General features: G+C 40.7%; 1 protein-coding gene across 3 annotated transcripts; it reads right to left on the bottom strand.

The window, feature by feature from the left end:
- Positions 1-1,472: 1,472 nt before the first annotated feature.
- ap1g1 (adaptor related protein complex 1 subunit gamma 1) lies at positions 1,473-20,766 on the bottom strand. Of its 3 annotated transcripts, none has more exons than XM_063880948.1 (23): positions 20,659-20,766; positions 14,843-15,046; positions 14,603-14,727; positions 14,248-14,389; positions 13,983-14,079; positions 12,235-12,311; positions 10,752-10,847; positions 10,332-10,412; positions 10,147-10,245; positions 10,011-10,066; positions 9,798-9,911; positions 9,555-9,695; positions 9,181-9,235; positions 8,913-9,035; positions 8,709-8,798; positions 8,014-8,138; positions 7,782-7,886; positions 7,525-7,666; positions 7,273-7,396; positions 6,981-7,085; positions 6,634-6,794; positions 6,136-6,234; positions 1,473-5,990 (listed from the first exon to the last, which is right to left on the bottom strand). In XM_063880948.1, exons 2-23 carry the CDS (start codon positions 15,041-15,043, stop codon positions 5,889-5,891), a joined length of 2,460 nt encoding a protein of 819 aa, XP_063737018.1. In that variant the 5' UTR covers positions 15,044-15,046; positions 20,659-20,766; the 3' UTR covers positions 1,473-5,888. The 3 variants fall into 3 exon arrangements, with proteins under 3 accessions (XP_063737018.1, XP_063737020.1, XP_063737019.1); XM_063880950.1 differs by having other exon boundaries at positions 1,473-5,984; XM_063880949.1 differs by having other exon boundaries at positions 14,843-15,095; positions 20,659-20,739.
- Between the last annotated feature and the right edge of the window lie 21 nt (positions 20,767-20,787).

Below are 20,787 nucleotides of genomic sequence, written 5' to 3'. Positions count from 1 at the left end.
CCGTCGCAGCATGAGCTCCGGGACCACTGCGGCTGCCGCGACCTGCAGTCCGATTCAGCCCCGCTTGGTGTAGCACCGTGTCCGGCTGCCTGTCAATGCAAGCCCCGTTATCTCCGACATCACCTCCTTTCTTGATGGCCGTTAGGGTGTTTGCCGCCACGACCGCTGAATTATTATCTTCGTCCTCCATCGCCATGTATAATCCCTATTAACAGCGACACAAAATAAGAAGTGTCGTCCCTGTACGCGACTGACAAATTCCCACGGTGAGGTGCAAATTCATCCCGTGTCGTTGCAGCGACGCCATATCCAGACTGAATCTGACTGCTGTCAGATGGGCCTGCTGGAGAGCTGATCAATAAACATTAAATGGGCGGGTTCAGGGTATTTATTATTCATCAGCCACGGTCCGTTTCTGAGGGCAGAGGCGTATTACATTAATCATAAGGCAAGTCGTTCTCCACAATGATCATAACGAAACATGACGTTATGCCCTTGGAGGGCGTGCTTTCGTACTCGCGATGTTAACCTATTAGACTGTTTTGTTTATAAACTATATTTATATGGTTTCACTATCTTTAACATGAATGTAACAATACTGTTGTCTACTAATAATACTTTTATTTATATAGCACATTTCAAAAAATAAAGTAAGAGATATGAAATTAAAACAAAACAAAACAGAAAGAGTTAGATTAATAACATTAATGCATTTTAATGAATGTTAATATACATTCACTTGGCTTTACTGATGCTTTATTAATTACAGTTACAGTTTTCTGTTGTATGCAATACATATAATAAACTTTTGGGTTGCCAGGTTGGGGGAAATCCTTTCAAACTCCAGACCTTTTTATTTATTTATTAATGAGTGAATCGGTTTATGTGAATAATGTTTCCATGACTCCCACTCTTATCTTCTGGAAAATAACTGGAACATTAGGAACAATATCAATTCATTAACATCTTATCTTATCAAACCTTCAAACTAAATCAGTAGCTATTGACATTAACTTACGTTAAATATTGATAAAGCCATAAATTAAACATTACAAATCATACCTTAATGCCATACCTTAGCCATCGGCTAACATTCAACTCGTGCTTGTTCTTTACACAGTGTAACATGTTTCATTGTACAATCTAAATAAACCTAATATTAATTTTAACTGGGAGATTCAGCAAAATGTACAAACACTGCACATACCTGTTCTTTTGATTTGTAATTTGGTATGGTCTATCAAACCTAAACATGTAATGAGATTGCATTGGCATAAATGGCACAGCAAAAATATCCACATCTTGTTATAACCCATTCCTTAAATAAAAGAAATGCCTTGATGAGCCCAGCACTAATTAAATCGAACAGAGAGCTATGGTCCAGCCCGAAACCAAGAAAACAAACTGTTTTTTTATTTGACTTTTTATTCGCTTGATCATTTTCTCCAACCCAAAGACAAGAATACACAGCATAAATTGAAAATATCCCATTTAATAGTTTACAACTTTTCATCTTTAATCATCATTTCATACTTTCAGTCTGACATACACACTCACCTTGAAGCCATGGAACTGAGATTCAGTTCAACATGTCAAAGTTGACTGAAAGAAGTGAACCTCATGCCTCCACCCTCCCCCAACAAATCAGACACCACATTGTTTCACAGTCAGGACAAGCTGGGGGGTTACAAACAGATTTTGTTTTCAAAATACGATGGATGCACTTTTTTGATTCAACAGGGAAAGTGAACATGGGTGGCAATACAGATGCTCTCCCAAGCCCTTTACACACTGATTAAGCCATAAAAAAATTAGGTATCCAATTATCCAAACGACGGATGTGCATTTTCATCACTCTTAAAAACAATAACAGCATTGTGAGTGCTATTTGAACAACTTCCTATTGTACATGTTAGTACCCATGAATCTGGTGTGACAGACTTTATAATTCAAACTTTTCTTGCATTTCAAAAAGAGTCTCGGGTCAAGTGTAGAAATGACGTTATTTACACTGGGTTTCACATGCAGCTCAGAAGCTGAAAGTTGAAATTGCAGCCAAAAATCATGTCCTATCTAGATAAAAGACATGTCGCACGCCATCACGCTCTTCTCAGCATGATTATTTTCTCTCTCTGTTTCGCACTCATTCTCTCTCACACACACACACCACACGCACACACACTCTTTAATATCAACTCAAACGCTGATCACACCGCTGATGGGTATTTGTTTCCGTTTCTTTTTCTTCCTTTTGAGTTACAATGTCCAAAGCACTTATGTTGGGTTCATTATTTCCATTTGTACATTTAGAAACTGCATGGATTTACAGTATCACCGAAAGAGCTGATCAGATGTGATTAACATGGATACATACTTGTTGAATAAGACAATACAAACAACACCAACCAAAACATTCAGGATTAGATGTAAGAAACTTCCTTTTCCATCTGTTTTGCACAGCTCCCTCTTGTGGTTTTTAGCTTGTAGCACAGGCTTGTTTGGGGCTGGTAAAGCAGCACACTATGAACACAAAATCATAAATGTAACAAAAAACAACAACAACCCATTGCCTTCCTCTCTCATACCCTGCCATGATTAACCGCAATGTAAAGTTGAATTTAAAGCAATAGGGGCTCAGACATGACGCGTTACAGCTCCGCCTTTAGTATCAGCTAGTGCAAAGAGAAACTGAAGAGGTCTGCCACGCAGAAGCAAATATCATAAGCGATAAGAGAGTAATAAAAGAAAGCCAGGTACTGTTCGGACCCAGACATTGAAAGGATACTGCTGCTCCAACATACACATCTGGAACCACAAATAATAAAACTTCTATCAGCTCCTTTTCAGACAAATCTCTGTTCCAATTGAAATCTACTGACCTAACTGGGAAAAAATAAATCACAGTGAGGTTAAAATTCTCCTAGTGTAGTGGCATTAGTCGAGACACAATGCTTTTAGAAAAAGTGCTACACGGCAGACAAAAAGGTTACCAGGCATCCACGACAGCTTTCATGCCAGAACCACGGGCATCATTTCACAAATGACTTTGTAGGTCGAGGAGAGTTTGACAGTTGAAATTGTCAAGAGTGCAGAACACTGAACAACACATTAGACCCAAAGAAAGAGTTACACCGAGACAAGAACCCTGCTCCTCTTCGAAGGAGGGCGTGGATACATGAGGCGTTTAGGGGCAGGGAAGCAGATGAAGAAAAGGTGCCACTTCAGTTGCTGTGAAACACTGTGCTTAGGTTTCTCAGTAGTACAGTGCATCATTCAGACATCAGTTAAGATAGATCTACCCTCATTTCAACATCCAACAGGACCCCGACAAGCAGCCTACCATCTTTGTAAAAGAAGTAAAGATGACACATCCGATCATGAATGGAGTAGGAAGAATAGTCAATCAAATGCAGCTCAATTGCATCCTTTTAAGGTTCTTTTTGTACATATATGCATACAATTATACTTCCTAGCTAATCTTTTAAGTCTTCATGTTGGTTTTATTTAATTTGATCAGCTTTAGTTTGTTTTACAACTATATACAATGTACAGGCAGCAGATCATATATCTTTTACAATGAATGAGTGATGATACAGGGAAGTCTTTATAGACTAATGGTGACTAGATTAATTTAGACAATATACATTGTGAATAATTGGTAATTTTAGAAAAAATGATGAAAGACAAGAGACAAAATTGTAAAAGCCCTCAATATGTACAGAAAAAAAGCCAATATAGCATTTGTCAACAGAACAACTGAAATAAATTTCCTCCATATACACATATCATAGCTCAAAAATATTTCCAAAGCTAATAGTCTCTCTGATTTGGTCACAGATGAAAGGAGATAGTGAAGCATAGTGAAAAGAAATATACAGCCTGATTGAACATCTGAGGATCTCAACACAGCATCGCAGGGCTGCTCGTCTGAAGTAATGAGAGGAACAAACCGACATGAGTTTCTCTCGTGCCGATGCTCCCCTTGATTGCAATGTAGGACCAAACAAAGCGGTCAACCCAACACAACTGAAAGTGAGCAGAAAGAGATAACATTGCGAGGTATTAAGGTTACTGTCCACGACAGCACGGTCAGAATTCTGATTTGAAGACGAGAGCCAAGAACTCTTACGAACAGTCACCACAGAGCGACCTGTCACAGTACCTCAACACGTGGTGCAAACTCACACTTCAACATCTGTCTGACGGGGAACCTTAGTGAGATTACACTTCAGTACTTTATACCACTTTAATAACACTTTGATGGCAGCCTATCAAATGTTTACATCTATTTAGCTGCCATAATCTTTGAGATTTGCTTTAGGATTTTTTTATTAGTATCATCCAACAGGCATTTGTAATAGGAAGTCTGCCACACAGTTTAGGGAAAAGCAATCAAGATTGTGTAGCTATAATTAATAGTTATTCAAGGTAGCCCAGTATAAGTTGGTGACTGATTATTCCCTAATTATGAGACGAATAAGTGAGAAGGATTAACTTAATATATGAGGTGATATACCAATTCAAAATCATTAAGACCATTTCCCTCAGATTGAAAACACGATCAGCACACCAGCAGACTTACAAACGAAGCTCATACAGAACTCAATAGTTGAGGGGCTTTTATCTAGCCAAGTCAGAAAGGCACATCACTTTGATATCAGGCATAAATAATCAAGTCAAATTACTGCAGAAATAAAACATACTTCACAAAAATAGTGCCATTAAGATGAACATCCCTAAAGAAGACAGCCATGAGAAAGAAGACTTGAGGGAAGGAAAAAGCATTCAGTGCATGTAACTACATTCATAACAGGCTTCATTTACATGTATGTGCATGGTGACTAAGCTCAGCCAGGTGAAACACATCTGAAACGTATCCGAAGAGACAAATGCAGGAAAAGTTTATATGCACAAATGTGATCAGCTTATCTTCAGATACATTTCAGATCGATCCTAATGAATAAACCTCCCCAAACTATGCAAAGCAATTAACCGCTGGATTTATTATACAGATCTTTAACTAAAGCTACAGATGAGATGATTTCAGGAGAGCTGTGTGCGGAAACGGGAGCACATTCTCTGAAAAACCAGTCACAGGTGATCAAACTGGGCATGCTGGATGTGTTTATGCTCTTATTGTGAGAAAACAGATGTAGACTGCTTCCTATAGAAACATAGGATAAAGACGCCTACTACCAGAACCTGAAGGTCCCCGCCGAGCTCGAGTCCGGTGTGATTGTGATCCTACAAATGCTCAAACATGCTTTAAGCAAATTAATGTAATTCAAAATGAATACAACTCTGACAAGTTATATCACTCATGGGGAAGAGAGTCAAAAGGGGTTTACAACTGCACTAAAGAGAGCTTTCAAAGCGTTTTCTGCTGCCATCAAATGTACTGAAGCCAATCATAAATACCAAAGGAGCAAAATGCTTCAACTGCATTGGAGCTAAATTATAAATTAAAACTATGGTTACTGCAGTGCTTATAGTGGACAACGTGTTTTCCCTACAGTGACTTGAGAGGAGAGGTGTGCCACAGTAAATGGCATGCATGTGTGCTTTTGTGTGTGGCAATGCTTTTGGGTGGAGGGTATATTACTACACAAAAGACATCATGGGAACCAATTAAGAAGAAAAAAAAAGAGAAAGTTCATTGATTGATATGTTGTCCCAATTATTCTGGTGATGTCAATAGTCAATAGGGTCTTCGTAACATCTGTATTTCTCTCCTGTGTTAGATGCTCTGCTGTTTCCCATGCAACTCGAGGGCAGCCGACTGCAGTGACGTCACAGGGGGATCCGTCGGAAGAAAGGAGGGCGGTGAAAGGAAAATCTTTTTCATAGTTCCCTTGGTGGGGGTTTTTAAGAGCAACAGAAGCAGCTCATCACTGCCAGGACTGAGGGGGGAAGTTATTAACCTCAGCCAGGTCTTGCACAGGCGAGCCTTTGAGGGTGTACGTCAGCTTGATCCGCATTCGTAGCTGTTGCTGAAAGGTGGTGAGGGTGATCATGTTTATAAAAGAGGAAGTTCTTGCAAATCATTTGACACTGCACTTGTCTTAAAAGTATGCTAAATGTTCTTCAAAAGGACAAAAAAAAGAAGGAATTACACTAAAAGCAGGACAAACTCACCTTCTGTGGGTTGAGGACTCTGATGACCTGTGTGACAGTTCCCTGGTTGAGTGCTGGGACAACATTACTGCTAGGGGAGAGGAGCTGCAGCTGGAATGTCTGAAAAAGAGTGGGAGACATTATGTGAAATTAAAATATCATGAGGGGAGGAGGGATGCTCACATTGATCAGACAGAGACAGAAAGTGATGAGCTTTCCTTTTAAATGACTCAATTATGTAAATAATGTGGTTGGAAAACAGAGGATTCAGCAAAATAAACTTCACTCAGACTGTGCTTCTAAAGCTTCATCTGTCAGGGCTGCCAGACCTCTCTCTAGACTAACAGACTCAGGGTGGTGCTGTTGCTAAAGATGGGATTTGCAGAGTGATTTTGAATGTTTAATAATTTCATGTGTCCTATTAATAACAACATGATCTGATTCCACACTTCACCATTCTGCATTTGATCGTTCTTTTAAATGCAGCCACTTCATCAATGTCAGGATGTGCCCGCTTACCTTTGGTACTGCAGCCTGAAAAACAAACTCTGTCATGTCCGCCTCTGTCGAGTTGGAAGCATGGATGGTGATGACGGCGACGTTTGGATTGGGATTAGCTCTCTCAAATGTGAAGTCTATTTTTAGGCCGTTCTTGTGGTATGCTGTCATCGGAGGAATAGCTGTGTGGAGATTTCAGAGGAACAGACCATCAAGATGCGGAAGTATGAAAGCTAACATTTCGTTGGATGTTTCAAGACGAGGAAGAAACAAAAACCGAGTTCTTTTATAAAAAGGATAAAAAATAAATAAATAAAGACTTTGATATAATTGGGAGCAGGTGGTGAAGGGGGGTAACCGAGTCATACCTGCAGTTGCTATGTCATTAAACAGGGGCTGTGAGGTGAGGCCATCCAGGAGGAAAGAGGGTTGGGAGGTGGGAACAGAGGGAGCAGGAGCTGGGGTAGGGCCACCTGGAGAGTGGGGAGATCCACACACATGGATTTTGGTTCATTTTTTTAATATCAAATTTAGACACCGTCACTGCGGAAACGGAGCAGGCACATGATGGAAGTCACATTCACCCTGGTAGCAAAGTTTATACCAGGTCCGTGCTTTCATCTGAAACGGGCAAAAGGAAGCTGAAAGAGAGAATCCTACCACTTAGTGAGAGGTCGCCCAGCAGATCCAGCAGCTCTCCTCCAGCTGAGGCAGGCTTGGTGGGCATGGTGGTCTGGATTACTGGCACATCATTACCACCCAGCAGGTCTAATAAATCATTAGCCTGAAGAACAAAAACATGTCAACATCAATGAAGACCTGCAGTATCTGTGTGTTCACTATGTTAAATAACAACACAAAACAAATAATTATTCATTATCAATAGACTTGCATTCATTCAACTGCCCTCACCTGATTGGCTGGCTGGGTGACAGGTGGTAGGTGTTTCGTTTCCACAACAGAGGGCTCTGTCTCCCCGTTCGTCTGCACAATCTCTGTGGGGCCATTAGTAGCCGTTTTTTCCATAATGGGCATTCGCTCGAGGAGAGCTGGCCTGAAGTCAGGGAAAAAGCAAAGCGTAAGCAGGGAGAGAAAAGAAGCACTGGAGAATAATCCTGATCTACCGTTCTCTATCGTAGCTGTGAGAGTGTGGCTGTAATGCAGTTTACCTCATGTGGTCGTATTTCTTGAAAAGAGCGTTGTACTCCACAGCTCGCTGCTGAAGCTCCACGTCGATGCTACTGCCATATATTGAGACCACCTTCTTGATTCGGCTAAAACAGAAATGAAATGTAACAGGTTAGGAAAGAGGAAAAGTAGCATTGGTACCTTTTACTTTAGCACCCAGATGTTTACCAAGCGTTTAAATATAGAGGCGGTTTGTGAGAGGCCATTACGCACTTAACACTGCTGAAGCGAGTAGACAGCTTCATGATGGCAGTGAGGGAATAACCCCGGGTCACAGGAGTGGACAAGTTGGACACCAGGAGGCCTTCCAGCACGTCAAGGACTTCATCCTCAGTCACCTTATATCAAAAGGAAGAGAAGAAAAGCACATCTGGTGACCAAGTGTTAGAGGTTCCTGCATAGTTTGGTCTTTGATGTGTGCGTGTACGTCTTTTGGTGTCTTATGTGAGCTGGGCGATATAAAGAGAATCAAATATTGCAAGATATCTGACCAAATGCCTCAATATCGATATTGGGATGACATAGTTATCTATTTATAATCATCAAACAATAGAAAAAATACAAGTCTGGTAAATTAAGATAAATAAAACATGAATAAGTCCCAAAAAAGCACAGAAGAAAAATCCTTAATATGCTAAATGATCTAAACTCCATAGAGCCAGGAGAGAAATGCTGTCAGAAAAAAAAAATATGGTATCAACATGGTCTGTCAGACGATGGATCACTCATTTTATCATCATTCAGCATCACATCTTCGGTCCACTGTGGTCCGGTAAATTAAGAAAATGAAACCAGTTTACTAAAATGCAGGATTGGACGGCACCATATCCAAAATCTCTCTTATCAAAAACATTGGTTGGATATCCTTTTCCATGTGTGTGTAGAGCAGGATCCTCTCTCATGTGTACCTGGATGGGTTCCTCCTCCTCACACTGTCCGGATACGAGCAGGTCTCCGTACTCTCCTATGCACCAGGACGCCACCTGCACCAGAGGTTGCTGCAGAATAGAGAAACAGGATTACACTCTGCTGCACTCTCGAGGTAGTGTGTGTATGCATCAAAGACAGATGCACCAAATCTAAATCGTAACTCAAACCACAGCGGCACGGACCTGCGAGATGTCGTCCAACAGGGCTTTGTAAAGTCTCTGCACCGTGTAGGCATGCATCTCCACGCTGTTGGTGATGAGCTGGATGAGGTTGGGGACTGAATCGTCTCGCACGTAGCTCCCTGCCTGTAAGGATTACCAAAAATGTCGTGATGAACAATGCTAAAAGAAGTTTGATACCAGTTTTGATGAGTTTCTTAGAGGTTCTCAAGGTAATACTTCAATCAAATCAAAACAATCAAAGGCATTACAGTGTTTGTGTTATACGTACCGTTGTCAGGACTCTCATAATGGTGTCTATGTGCCATCTTTTCGAAGGGGCATACCTGCAACACAAATTAAACATGAATTAGTCCCAGCAAAGCACTGAAGAAGAATCCTGAACATGCTAAATGAAAGAACTCTCTACAGACAGGAGACAAATGCTGTCAGAAAAAATAAATGGTATCAACAGGGTCTGTCAGACGATGGATCACTCATTTTATCATCATTCAGCATCACAACTTTTCCTGTTCCATGGCGATGTCCAATTCCATCCATGTAGGAAAGACATACCATTTTTTACCAAGGTCACACTGGATGTGAGTCCAGTTATTACAAAGCAGCTGAGCACAGGAGTAACGCGAGTGAAGTCAGTGTCCGTACTTCTCTGCAGCTAGAAAGACTCCTGACGCACAGTCTGCTTTGAATTCCGGGTCACAGGAGTCCAGGAAATAGAGCAGCTCCTTCATCATGCCCCTGATGTTGTTCCCGTTCACCAGAGCGAAACTCAGCTCCATTGCACGTCTACACAACAATGAAGAGTAGACAACAAGTTCAGAAACAACAAGGCTAAATAGAAAGAAAAGATTAAATGTAAATGAAGGAACGGGTGGACTTGAGAATCACCTCTTGATGGACACGTCCAGGTCCTTTAAACAATCCACAATGGTGCTCCGATGCCTCTGCACTGCATTGTGGTCCGTCTGTACCGTCTTTAGTAGAGATGTCAATGCCACATATCTGGAATGACAATTTCATTCAATAACAGACATCAGGAATTAATACAAACATTTGGAGGACTCGATGTAAACGGTCAGCTGCTGAGAGCACACTAATTACCTTATATTTTTGTCATTGTTAAGAAGGAAGCGACCAAGGATGTTAATGGCCAAGACCTGGAAGATAAAAGGCTCTTAAGCAAGAAAAATACATGTTATGCTCAGGTTCAGCCTTCCTTCATATACATTTCACTCACCCTAAGTCCACTTTCCGACTTGATGTCCATTATGGTCAGTACAGTCTCGTATAGAATCGCATTGCCTACATTTTTACTCGTCTCTGTGTTCGTTGCAACCTGTCAAAAACAAATAGCACACATAAGATAACACACTCGCTCTCTGGAAAGCTTTTGGCCAAAAACAAATGAAGTGTAATCCTAACCTGTGCAAGGATGTCATTCATTGCTTCACTGGAGTCATCATCACTCTTGCCTAAAATTCGCAGTAGTCTCAATATCCGGACCTAAGGGAGAAAACCAGTACAGTCCTGTCAGTCAACCTGCCATTTGTTTTATTGATCCCCAAAAAGGTCGACTATTTTCTCACAGCAATGCCTGTTTGAAATGTAGGTGTGCGGTTATACATTTCAATAAACTGCTAAATCCCTGTTTGATAACAATGCATCTACGACAATATGAGGATATTTTTTGCACTTTCGATGAAAAACTGATTGAAATATTACTTTCATTGACTTTGATGCTTCTGAAAGCGGCTGTATCACAAGTTGTGATCATGGTGTTAGCACAAGCATCAGGCCAATCCACAGCACAGGGTGATTGTCTGAAGAAAGAAAGAGGTTTACCTGCAGGAAAGGGTCGCTTATTCCAGACACATCATGCTCAGGAGAGTATCCCGACATGATGAGGTTCTTCAGGATTCTCACCAACTGTGGAACCAGCTACAAAAAACAACAGAACAGAGAGGAAAGGTATCACAGTACTTTTAAAAAAGAAATCTATCAGATTTACTACTTTTGCTTTTCAACAGAAATATAAATATGTCTTCATTGACTTTTAAAGTTATTCATTTGTGCAAAATGTTTAAATGTTTGCCTATTTAAGTCGAATAATATTGTTGAGTCTATATATTTTGTATCTATACATAAGGTTAGGTGATTGAATAGCCACATCTTTGAGGTTATTAAATCAAAACATTCACTGTAAAAAATTACAATTATAAATTAGAACACTTCAAGTTGCCAAATAAAAAAATGCAAATTTAAAACTAGACTTTGATTCAATGCAGACCAAAACTAAATGATATAGAAAACATCCCATCATAAAGAAGTATGTACTGCCCTTTGTTAAAGGGTCTCAAAATGCAACCTAAGAGAAACACTTTGGGAAACAGTTTGCTGATTTATCCCGCTTCAAATTGGAATATTGTGACAAAAACTTTCTTGACTGAATTATTTTGGATCGCTAATATATTTATTCCTCTAGTGTGAGTATGCCGACAAACAAGCAACCCAAAATGCCAAAGAGGTGACCTAAGACATTTTCTGACATTAAGCTATGCTCTAACAGTGACACGGGTACAGTGGAATCATCCGTTCGTGGGGAAAACACCCGTGGCAATCACGTGAACACACACCCACCCAATTGCTTCAAAACAGTGATCGAATGAGTTGCATATCAGGTTAAAATGACACTGAAAACAATATTAAGGAATGCATCTGACGAATGGACCGGAAGATTATTGTATAATTCAAAACACTGACATAGTATAATGACCACTTTAACAAATTGGAAATCAAAATTATAAATTAAAACACAACATGAAATTACTCAACACAAATTTGGTTACGTCTGAGAGTGAGGGGTGATTACGGTACTATTTACAGCATGCACCAGCTATGAGATCAGAATGTACTCTTACCTTCTCATTCTAACACAATGCAGGAATTGTAACAAAGACAAATGACAGAAAAAATATGAGGTAGATGTTAGGGAGGGGAAACTGGAAATCATTCACTTTCAGAGAGCTTAAAAATAATGTTAAGATCATGAGCATGAGGGGTGGTGCTTCTGGCACACCTAGAGGAGGAAAGGGGACAGCAGCAGTTGAAATACAAGAGGGAAAGACAGCGGTAGGAGATCAAAGACTGAGACATAGTTTGAATGTAGAGAAAACCTGGAGCGTGGTCCAAGCCTCAAATGTTTAACATGTTTCTTATCAAGCTTAGCGATACCAAAAGGAGAAGGAGAATGAAATGTGACGTGAGCTTAAGACGAATGCATAAGTCACTACTCTGGTATCCTTCGGGTGAGAGAATCTGTTAATACCTTTCTGAAGTGGGACAGCATGTCAGGACTTCTTTCACACATCTCAGTGAGGAGGACAACGGATGTATGGAGAACACCTGGGAGAAGACAGAGTTAGAAAAACATTTGATGAGCGGTTTTGTGTTATCTACATCACCCATTGTTTGTAGGCATTCAGAAATAAAAACCCAAGGGATCATAAGATAAAGATAAGGAATTATTAATCCCAGAATGGGACATTTACAAATAGTAGAAGATAAAATGAAAATAGGAAATAAACAATTCAAAAGTATGAACATAAATAATCAGTAAACACTATGGGAATATTTTTACCAAACTATAAAGCAGCTGTTGGTGGGTGCCACTGTTTTAGGCAAAGTAGAATCAGAAATGATTCACTAGGGCCAGCTTTATTAATTGAACCACGAGTATGAAGGCTTATAAGTTGCTAGTTTATGTGTTGTGACGAAACTTCGGCCAGGTTCAACTTTTTAGCAGGAGCACTCCGCCTTGGCAACCCTGCTGAGTCAATGCAGTGGTCTCATTGGGATGAGTGAACATGCTCCAGAACAGCCACACGGTGCTTTCATCGGTCTGAACACAGGCGGACTGACAGAAATATCGTCCGGCTTAAACAACAACTACGCACTGTTCCCATATCAGTCGAGAGGTAACCTGCCAGGCTGCGATTACGATTTGACTTCCACACATTACAAAGCCGGGCTCTTTTATTGCTTGTTTCAATATCGGGGCTGACAAATTGCACAGCAGCCAATATGTCAGAAAGTATGATGTAGTAGCATACATATGATTACCCGCCGGGGACATCGGATGGCAGCACCATAAATCTTAAATATCTCACACAGGCTAATCATTTGCCAGTGACCTGATCTGAATGTTACAAGGTTGAAAAGTCATCATCCGCTCTGAAGCCACAGATCCCACTGACAAATATGTCTAACGCTCTCATAACCAGAGTTTCTAACTCATGGTGTTAGACTTTACATAGTAGTACATTTTCTAAAGTTCAGATAATTGATTGATCATTGGGTTGTGTGTTTGTATAAAAGTGAATGGACAACATACAGCTCCGGATAAAATCTAGAGACCACTCCACATGTATTGCAGCCATTCCAGTGTTTGTTGAATTCCAACACAGAGAAATGTTGTCAGTAGTTTATAGAATACAATAAAAAAAAGAATAACAATAATTTAACTCAAAGACATACCTATAAATAATAAAACAAGAGAAAAGTCTAATGTTGAAGTGGTCTTTTCATTTTTTCCGGGGCTGTATTTACATGTGGGATACGTGGTCGAGTTCAAATATATCCAACATTTTGATGGATTATCAGTTTGCATTTGGCCATTTTGCTTGGGACATGTTTGTGTACCATGTCACACCATCTTGTATTTGACCATATTGATCTGCAGAGTTAAATAAATGTATCTGAAGAAATCACTCCTGCATTGCCACACAATGTCAAAGAACTTATGTCAGCACCATTACAAGAAGCTGTTCCTGTGACATCCTGTACTGTATCTCGTCCCTAAGTGGGGTACACGTCAGCCCCAGAGTTTATGACAGACTCATTTATTCCCCTCTCCTCTGCAAAGGACACCACCAAGAGGACACAAGCTGTCCAGGTGTTCTGAGCAAAGCACCTTGAGTGAGTGGCAGGACGAAAGGACAGCGTCTGCATTCCTGTCGGACAGGAACATTTCCCCACTGGACACAAACTGCATCCTGACAAACAGCTCACACTTACCATGGTTTTTCTCGCTCAGCAGGTTTTTTGTAGCTGGAAGGAACATTTCCATAAGTTCTGGAACCTTCCTGATGACATGAACCGCACACAACGCCGCCTGGCAACAAATATTTAGATACGAGACACTCAGTGAGGAAAAGGCAAACATGGGACACACTCCTTCACTCCTAAATTCACCCTTCAGCACACATGTCCACAAAGTTATGGTAGAGTAGTGGACCACCGATTTCAATATTCATAAAAACATGCCAGCAATGACGCTTACTTTTTTCCTCAAGTACGAGTTGGAGGTTTTGAGCAGCTTCTCGACCTCCCCGGCTAGATCGCGACACATTTCTGAGGAACCCATGCAGCCCAAAGTGCACAAAGCCAGGCCCTGGACGTATTGTGTGCTGTGATTCAAGTCACTGTTTAGAGAAGAGATGATAAATGAGCCATGAAATATAAAGAAATATAGATAAAACATTAATTTCTATGACAGGCCCAGCAGCAGGCATGGAGGATTGTGGGGTTTCTAAATTGCCATCACATTATGATTTAAAACATAGGTCATGAATTTTATCTCAAATAATTGGGCATTGCTAAAAAACAAAGTATTAAAATATGTTAGCTTAGCTTACTTCTTAATGCAGTTTGTCATTAGTAGGTGGACATCCTGCCTCTCGTCCAACAGCAGCATAGCTCCCAAATAACCTATTCGTTTGTCGGTGAACTTCTGGGACGCAATCAGCTTCAGGCACTCCAGCTGAAAATCAAGTCATCACGTTACAAAACAGGAATAAGCTTTATACCAGTAATGTACTTGGAAATCCAAATAGCTTCCTCCATTAATGTTTCCCATCGCACAGTCATCCCCATACCTGCCCAAAGTGTGCCGGGTAGCCCAACATGTGCATATACAGTAGCTTTGCCACATTTCTGCAACGGTAAGTGTTGTCTTCCTCTCTAAAGGACGAGCGGATAGCAGCGCACTCTTTCTGGATCATCTCACGCTCCTCTGCCTGGGTCCTTGCTGTCCGGATAGTCCGGATCAGCTCCCGCAGTCTGATCGGAGCTGGCATTCTCTGGAAAACGATGAGGAAAGGTACAGGTTGGCACTGGTTGCACCGGGGTCTGCATTAAACCATAACAACACATAAGCTTCACCAGTAGTGGAAATGACTAGTTCTTCGAATGCTGACCTAATGTACGTTTTATGGCGATAAAGTGATTGCTGTGGATGTAAATTAACACATTATTGTTACGCACTATTAACATCTGGTTAATAGCATAATCCAGATGTATCCTAATAACCGTATTTCTTATGTGCATGTAGACCGTTCCCAGCTAAATATCAATAAAAAAGTGTGTTTTGGAAAACAACCCAACACCTAAAAACACCATAGACAAAATACATCATTGGCATTTGTTATAAAAACGAGGCAAACATAACTATTCCTTTTGTGCTGAAATGTTCAGTAGATTTCAAACTGCAGGGGAGAGGCGAGCGGCAGGTGAAATTACATTCCCTCGTGGAAAGCTTCTGAGAGCACAGAAGCTTTAAGCCACAGGAAAAGCTTTAAATATTTATATGTACATGCTCAGTTGTGAGAATAAATGATATTGTGTTTACTATATACGGACCAACACCAAAAAACACATCCAATATTCAATGAGCTTAAACCAAGCCACACAGTCAAGGTGATCGCATGACTGAAGGCCGTCCTGCTACAACGGTGTTTTGTCGAGTAATTTCTAAGAAAATGGCTCTCACAGAATGTTAAACAAACTCTTTGACGGTGCAGGGCGTGCCGTGCTTTCTATAAAAGGGGAGTTTATCTGCAGTTCTTAAGTAGCCTACCAAGACAAGAAACTAAGAGGCAGGATATGCATCAAACATTTGGAACACTGATACAGAATGTTATAAATCAGTGGTTTGAATGATGAAACGACATCTTTAAACTCCCAGTGGAGGAGGAAGAACATTTATTTAGATCTTCCTTGGATTTGTTATACAACATCTCTGTTGCAGTCATGTTGCAGGTTTACCTCCTTTTCAATTCTAATCAAACCTTCCTTAATGATGACTTATAGAGAGGTACATTTTGTCTCTAAAATCCTAAATCCTGTCTTTCATTACTTCATTAATTTGACTAATGAATTATTCTACTGTTGGTTTACAAAAAAGTACACCTTTGTGTTGTGGCTCTTTCTGTTATAAATAAGAGTGGTTCATATTAAGCATTTGACTCGTCCAGAGAGGTAGCAGCTATTGTTCTGAGCAGAGACAGCAATAAGACTTATGGAAATCCGACTGGATCCTGAGCTGGATATTTGCCAGAGAGCTTTACATGGAAAATCAACAGCAGCTCCTGTTCCCACATCACACCAGCTCTTAAATAATAATCACCGGAGCATTTAAAGATTAAGGTGACTGTGAAAAATGAAGCTTTAAATCAACAACACATTAAATGTACATTTGTCTCAAATACTTGGTTGCCTGTAACTCTTTAAAGACCTTTATAAGTTGGGAGATTACAACAGATTTATCTGAATTGAAACCCCCCCCTGTATAATAACTATACCTTTGTATATAAATTAACTCCCGCTGCGGAGATTAAATGAATAATGTGTAACTATGCCGGTTCATTAAGGGAAATAAGGATCCAGACATAATCGGGAATGAGGGCATCTTTTGTTAGATCAGGTTGAGGTTTGTAAGAACTCACTGTGATCAAAGAGGAAGGGGGTGGGTGGTCAGGGAAAGCCACACTTTAATAAAGTCAAGGATCTACTGTCCGTTGTAACACCATTTAAATGACCTGAGCTGAATGGGCCTATTGTTGGGCTCCATAAATAATGACTCCCTCCTTGTGCTTTTAATCAAATGTGTGCACGTTAAAGAAAGTAAATCCAGCCTCTGCTGAGAGCGGACTCACTTACCATTCCTCTTTCTTGCAGTACAACGGCACATTCCATAATTCTTATTATCATCAATAATTACCATTCTTATCATTACCTTTTCTTGAAAATGGAACAGCGCAGTTAGTTTAGAGGAAAACAATTACAAGTAGGGCTGAACGATTTTGGAAAATAATCTAATTGCGATTTTTTTCCTCAATATTGCAATTGCGATTTAATATGCGATTATTTTTTCAAGGTCCTCTTCTCATGTATTTTTCAACAAACACAAGCAATAAATCAATCGTGATTACAATCGTGAACCTCGTGAGGTAGCAACAGTAGCGAGGCACGTTCTGCACAATACCTGACGTTGCGCAGCATCCTCCTTTTTAAAGCCAAAATAATTCCACACAACTGACGTGCCGCCCCTCTTTGGTACCAAACTTCCAGCCGTGCATTCTTCTGACGAGCCTGAGGCCATTGTGCAACAGGTCCAAGCGCAGCGTTGACTTGTTTCTCTGCCTGCTCGGCTTCGCTCGGCTCGGCTCGCTCGCAAGTCACGTGACCAGTCAAATCGCAGCCTTTGCGGTTGGAAAATCTTGTTTTGTCATATCGCGATATTATCGGAAATGCAATTAATCGTTCAGCCCTAATTACAAGGAGGGATTGAGCACATTGAGGTGGATTAGAGAGACCCTCAGAAGAGGGGCATGGCCTCGGGTTCACTCACCAAGGTCAGGTTTACTCAAACACAGACAAAAAGGCAACTGTGCTGCTTGAGAGCCATATCACAGATTTAGCTGCTGGTCACTAACAGCGTACCTGCAGATATCTGGCTGGTGTGACAATGACAAAGGAGGGAGGCAGGCAGCCCCCCCCCCCCCTGCGCCAAAAGGTTAATGGAAAAAAACAAAACAGTAGTATGCTAGGTATTTTAAGCAACGCATCCTATGTCTATTACCCCCAAGACCTCTGAATGTCATTAAACCAACAACCCGACTAATGCTATGGGTCATTTAGTCACTGCAGCAGCATTCATCAACACCTCTCGCCTATATGGGCCAAATGTTCATAACAAGCTTTTACTCTCAGGAGAGTGGCAGAGCCAGCCCAGATGAGCTCCTCACAGCCTGACAACCAGCAACAAACGCAAAGCATGCCACACCTCTCTCGTTCCACAGGGAGCAGTCAACCTGAAGTCAGAGACATCATACTAGAAGCATTAAATAAAAAAACACAGTTTTACATTAGATCACTGAACACCATCAGGCCTGGAAAGGGAAAGCACAGATTCAATCAATATCCACTGCAACCCTTTTGCACAGTTAAGCTACACTAAAAGATCATCAGACAGATAAAGCAGGAAGAAAACACAGAGTCACCGCTGGGGAGAGGCTTTTCCACACTCCATTTGCCAAGCTGTTGTAAACAGAACTCTGTCTTTTTATTCTCTCGCTGTGCCCAGCTAGGATGCACACTGATGTTAGAAATAAAAAACTATCAAAGCAGACCACTCTATTATCATAACACAAACTATAAGTGCTCATCTGTTCAGAGCACACACACGTGCAGTCGAACGTTGTGTCATTTGTGGAGAAGTGTATTTGCTAGTCAAAATATTAAGGCCAGTGTTTCACCTGTAAACATGTTCAGTAGCCCACCAACACAGAACTGAGCTGCACATTATGACTTTTCAAGGGTTAACAAGTGTCAGGTGTACACACTGATGTGCAAATGTTAGTAAGCGTGTACATGTACAACACTGTCTGCAGCCATCCCACCTTCCTCCTCCTCCTCCTCCTCCTCCTCCTAAAGTCCACTACGACATATAAATTCACATTCTGTCAACGTCAGTAGAAACAGTCGAGGGTCTGAGCTTAATATTAACTAGGCCTATTAGGTAAACATGAGAATTAATAACTGAACCGGGAGAGGCACTGCAGTAGCTCAACCAACCTCAAACCTACAGCCAAATACATCAACGTGGAATTCAAATGAATGTGCGCAAACAAGGCTTCGAGTCTTTAACCAGAGGCATCATTTCGCTCATTTAACCTATAACAATAAATGTTTATTAGAAACCAGGCAAGGCTTGCAAAGATACAAACTAATGCTACAAAACCACTATAATGCTCCTTGCTACAACACTTAGTCACCACTGACTTTGTGAAAGAAGAAATATCTGTAAAATAAAACTCAAGTCAACTGTGTTAGTCAGAAAGTGCAAAGAACTTTTCTGATGTCAAGATACCATATATTTTTGGAGGAATCTTAAGACAAACACAGGAGCTAATGCCATTAAGTCAGTGTACAAGTGTATTTTGTATACACAGTGCGGAAATACTCAGTATCAATGTGTTGGTGATTCATAGCGGCTAACCCTACCCTACTGTACAATAAAGCTCTACTTCAAGCACTTGCTCAGGTACTTAACTTGCCAAAAAATTACTCAACAGATGACTGCTGGCAGAGTAAAAGGTTATGTTTTAATTAAGGTCGTTGCTGTCTTGTTTCAGTCATGTTATTACACTGAGTTATTAAACATCAAAGGGAAAATGTGGATTCTGTTGAATACTGGATATTTCTTCACCAGTTTTACATTAGACACCTGTTTCCTAAAACAGTTAGTTGTTATTATCATGGAGCTAGTTTCTATTTAGGATTAGCACTTTTTAAATTCTTCCACAGAACATAGAGGGGTGACAGAAAAGTCTCACTCACCTGTACGTCAAACTGTAGGTCATGCTCACTTAACAACTTCCTACTTACAGCTGACTTCCTTAACGTTAACCTACAAATAGTTTTCAATAAAAATAGTCTTCCTTACTGACTTATAGTAAATATTAAAAGCTGTGTTATCTTAATGTTACTGTGTTCATTAAATATGTTGTCGACATCAAGAAGCAAACTTGTGAAACTAGAGTAAAAAAGGAGTCCACGTCCTTAACATGCTAAGCTAGCCATCGTTAGCTTCCTGGTAATGTAAATGCAACGTCGCATTGTTGGTTAAATAATTACAAAATACTCAGATGTTACGAAGCGACTAATACCATTACAAACATATAAGGAAATTGTACAGTTTGTAATGCTTCTTTTGCGGATACAAATTACACCTGCCAAAAGTCTGCTAACAACAAGCTACCTTTGGTATTTTTCAATGAAAGGGCAGCATATCAGGTTGACACCACAGCAGTAGCTTCACCTTGGCTGACATGATTTTGTAAAATGAATGTTTATATTAACAGCATAGCACATATTGTCGAACAGAAACGATAGGCCATTTACAGGCTGGGCATGACACCTGCATCTGGCCGACGATTGATCAGAACATGATGCAGTTTTAGGCCTTCTTGGAGCATTTGGATTATCAAGCTAGCGCCTCCGCGGTAGCTAGCTACCTGACGACTCGTTTGCTTCTCTGTTACCTAGTACGAATACTGTCTAAACTACATGGCAAATTATAAGAAGCCTTCGAGGTGGTTCTCTAGATACATGTGAAATTTAAAGTTGGAATAAGGTGTTGTCACGATGATTATGACTTAGTGGAAAGCCACTCCACGTAAAAGGCTATTGAGATCCACATCCCTAGCCCAGCAGGCTATGAGACTTTAAGCATGCTAGCTAACTTAGCCGCTGACAGGCACAACCCCGGTGCACTGAGGGCTGCGACTTCCTATGCAGCGCCACAGTGAGAGTTGTCAACGTAGATACAAGCAAACCACTGACGGTTATTTCACAAGTAAAGACATTTTCATACATTCCTGCCGACAAAATATTATTAGAACATACTCACTAGCCGTAATGATGCCAGAAAATATCTGGAATCGTCTCTATTAGCAATGGAGGGAGGAACACACTAGACATGCAAAATGGTGGCTACTCCAGCCTCAGCACATCTACCGCAGGCGGAGGGTTACACTGA

The sequence above is a fragment of the Eleginops maclovinus genome, chromosome 4 (genome assembly GCF_036324505.1).
Source record: "Eleginops maclovinus isolate JMC-PN-2008 ecotype Puerto Natales chromosome 4, JC_Emac_rtc_rv5, whole genome shotgun sequence".
NCBI classification, from domain to species: domain Eukaryota; kingdom Metazoa; phylum Chordata; class Actinopteri; order Perciformes; family Eleginopidae; genus Eleginops; species Eleginops maclovinus.
The sequence above is the reverse complement of the archived record's forward strand: the minus strand, read 5'-3'. Positions and strand labels throughout refer to the sequence as shown.

Excerpts from the sequence above, each read along its gene's own strand:
- ap1g1 (XM_063880948.1), bottom strand. The coding sequence starts at position 15,043 with ATGCCAGCTCCGATCAGACTGCGGGAGCTGATCCGGACTATCCGGACA. Across the intron at positions 9,696-9,797 it reads CTGGACGTGTCCATCAAGAG|ACGTGCAATGGAGCTGAGTT; the intron begins GTGATTCTCAAG and ends ATTGTTGTGTAG. Across the intron at positions 6,795-6,980 it reads TAATGACATAGCAACTGCAG|CTATTCCTCCGATGACAGCA; the intron begins GTATGACTCGGT and ends ATCTCCACACAG.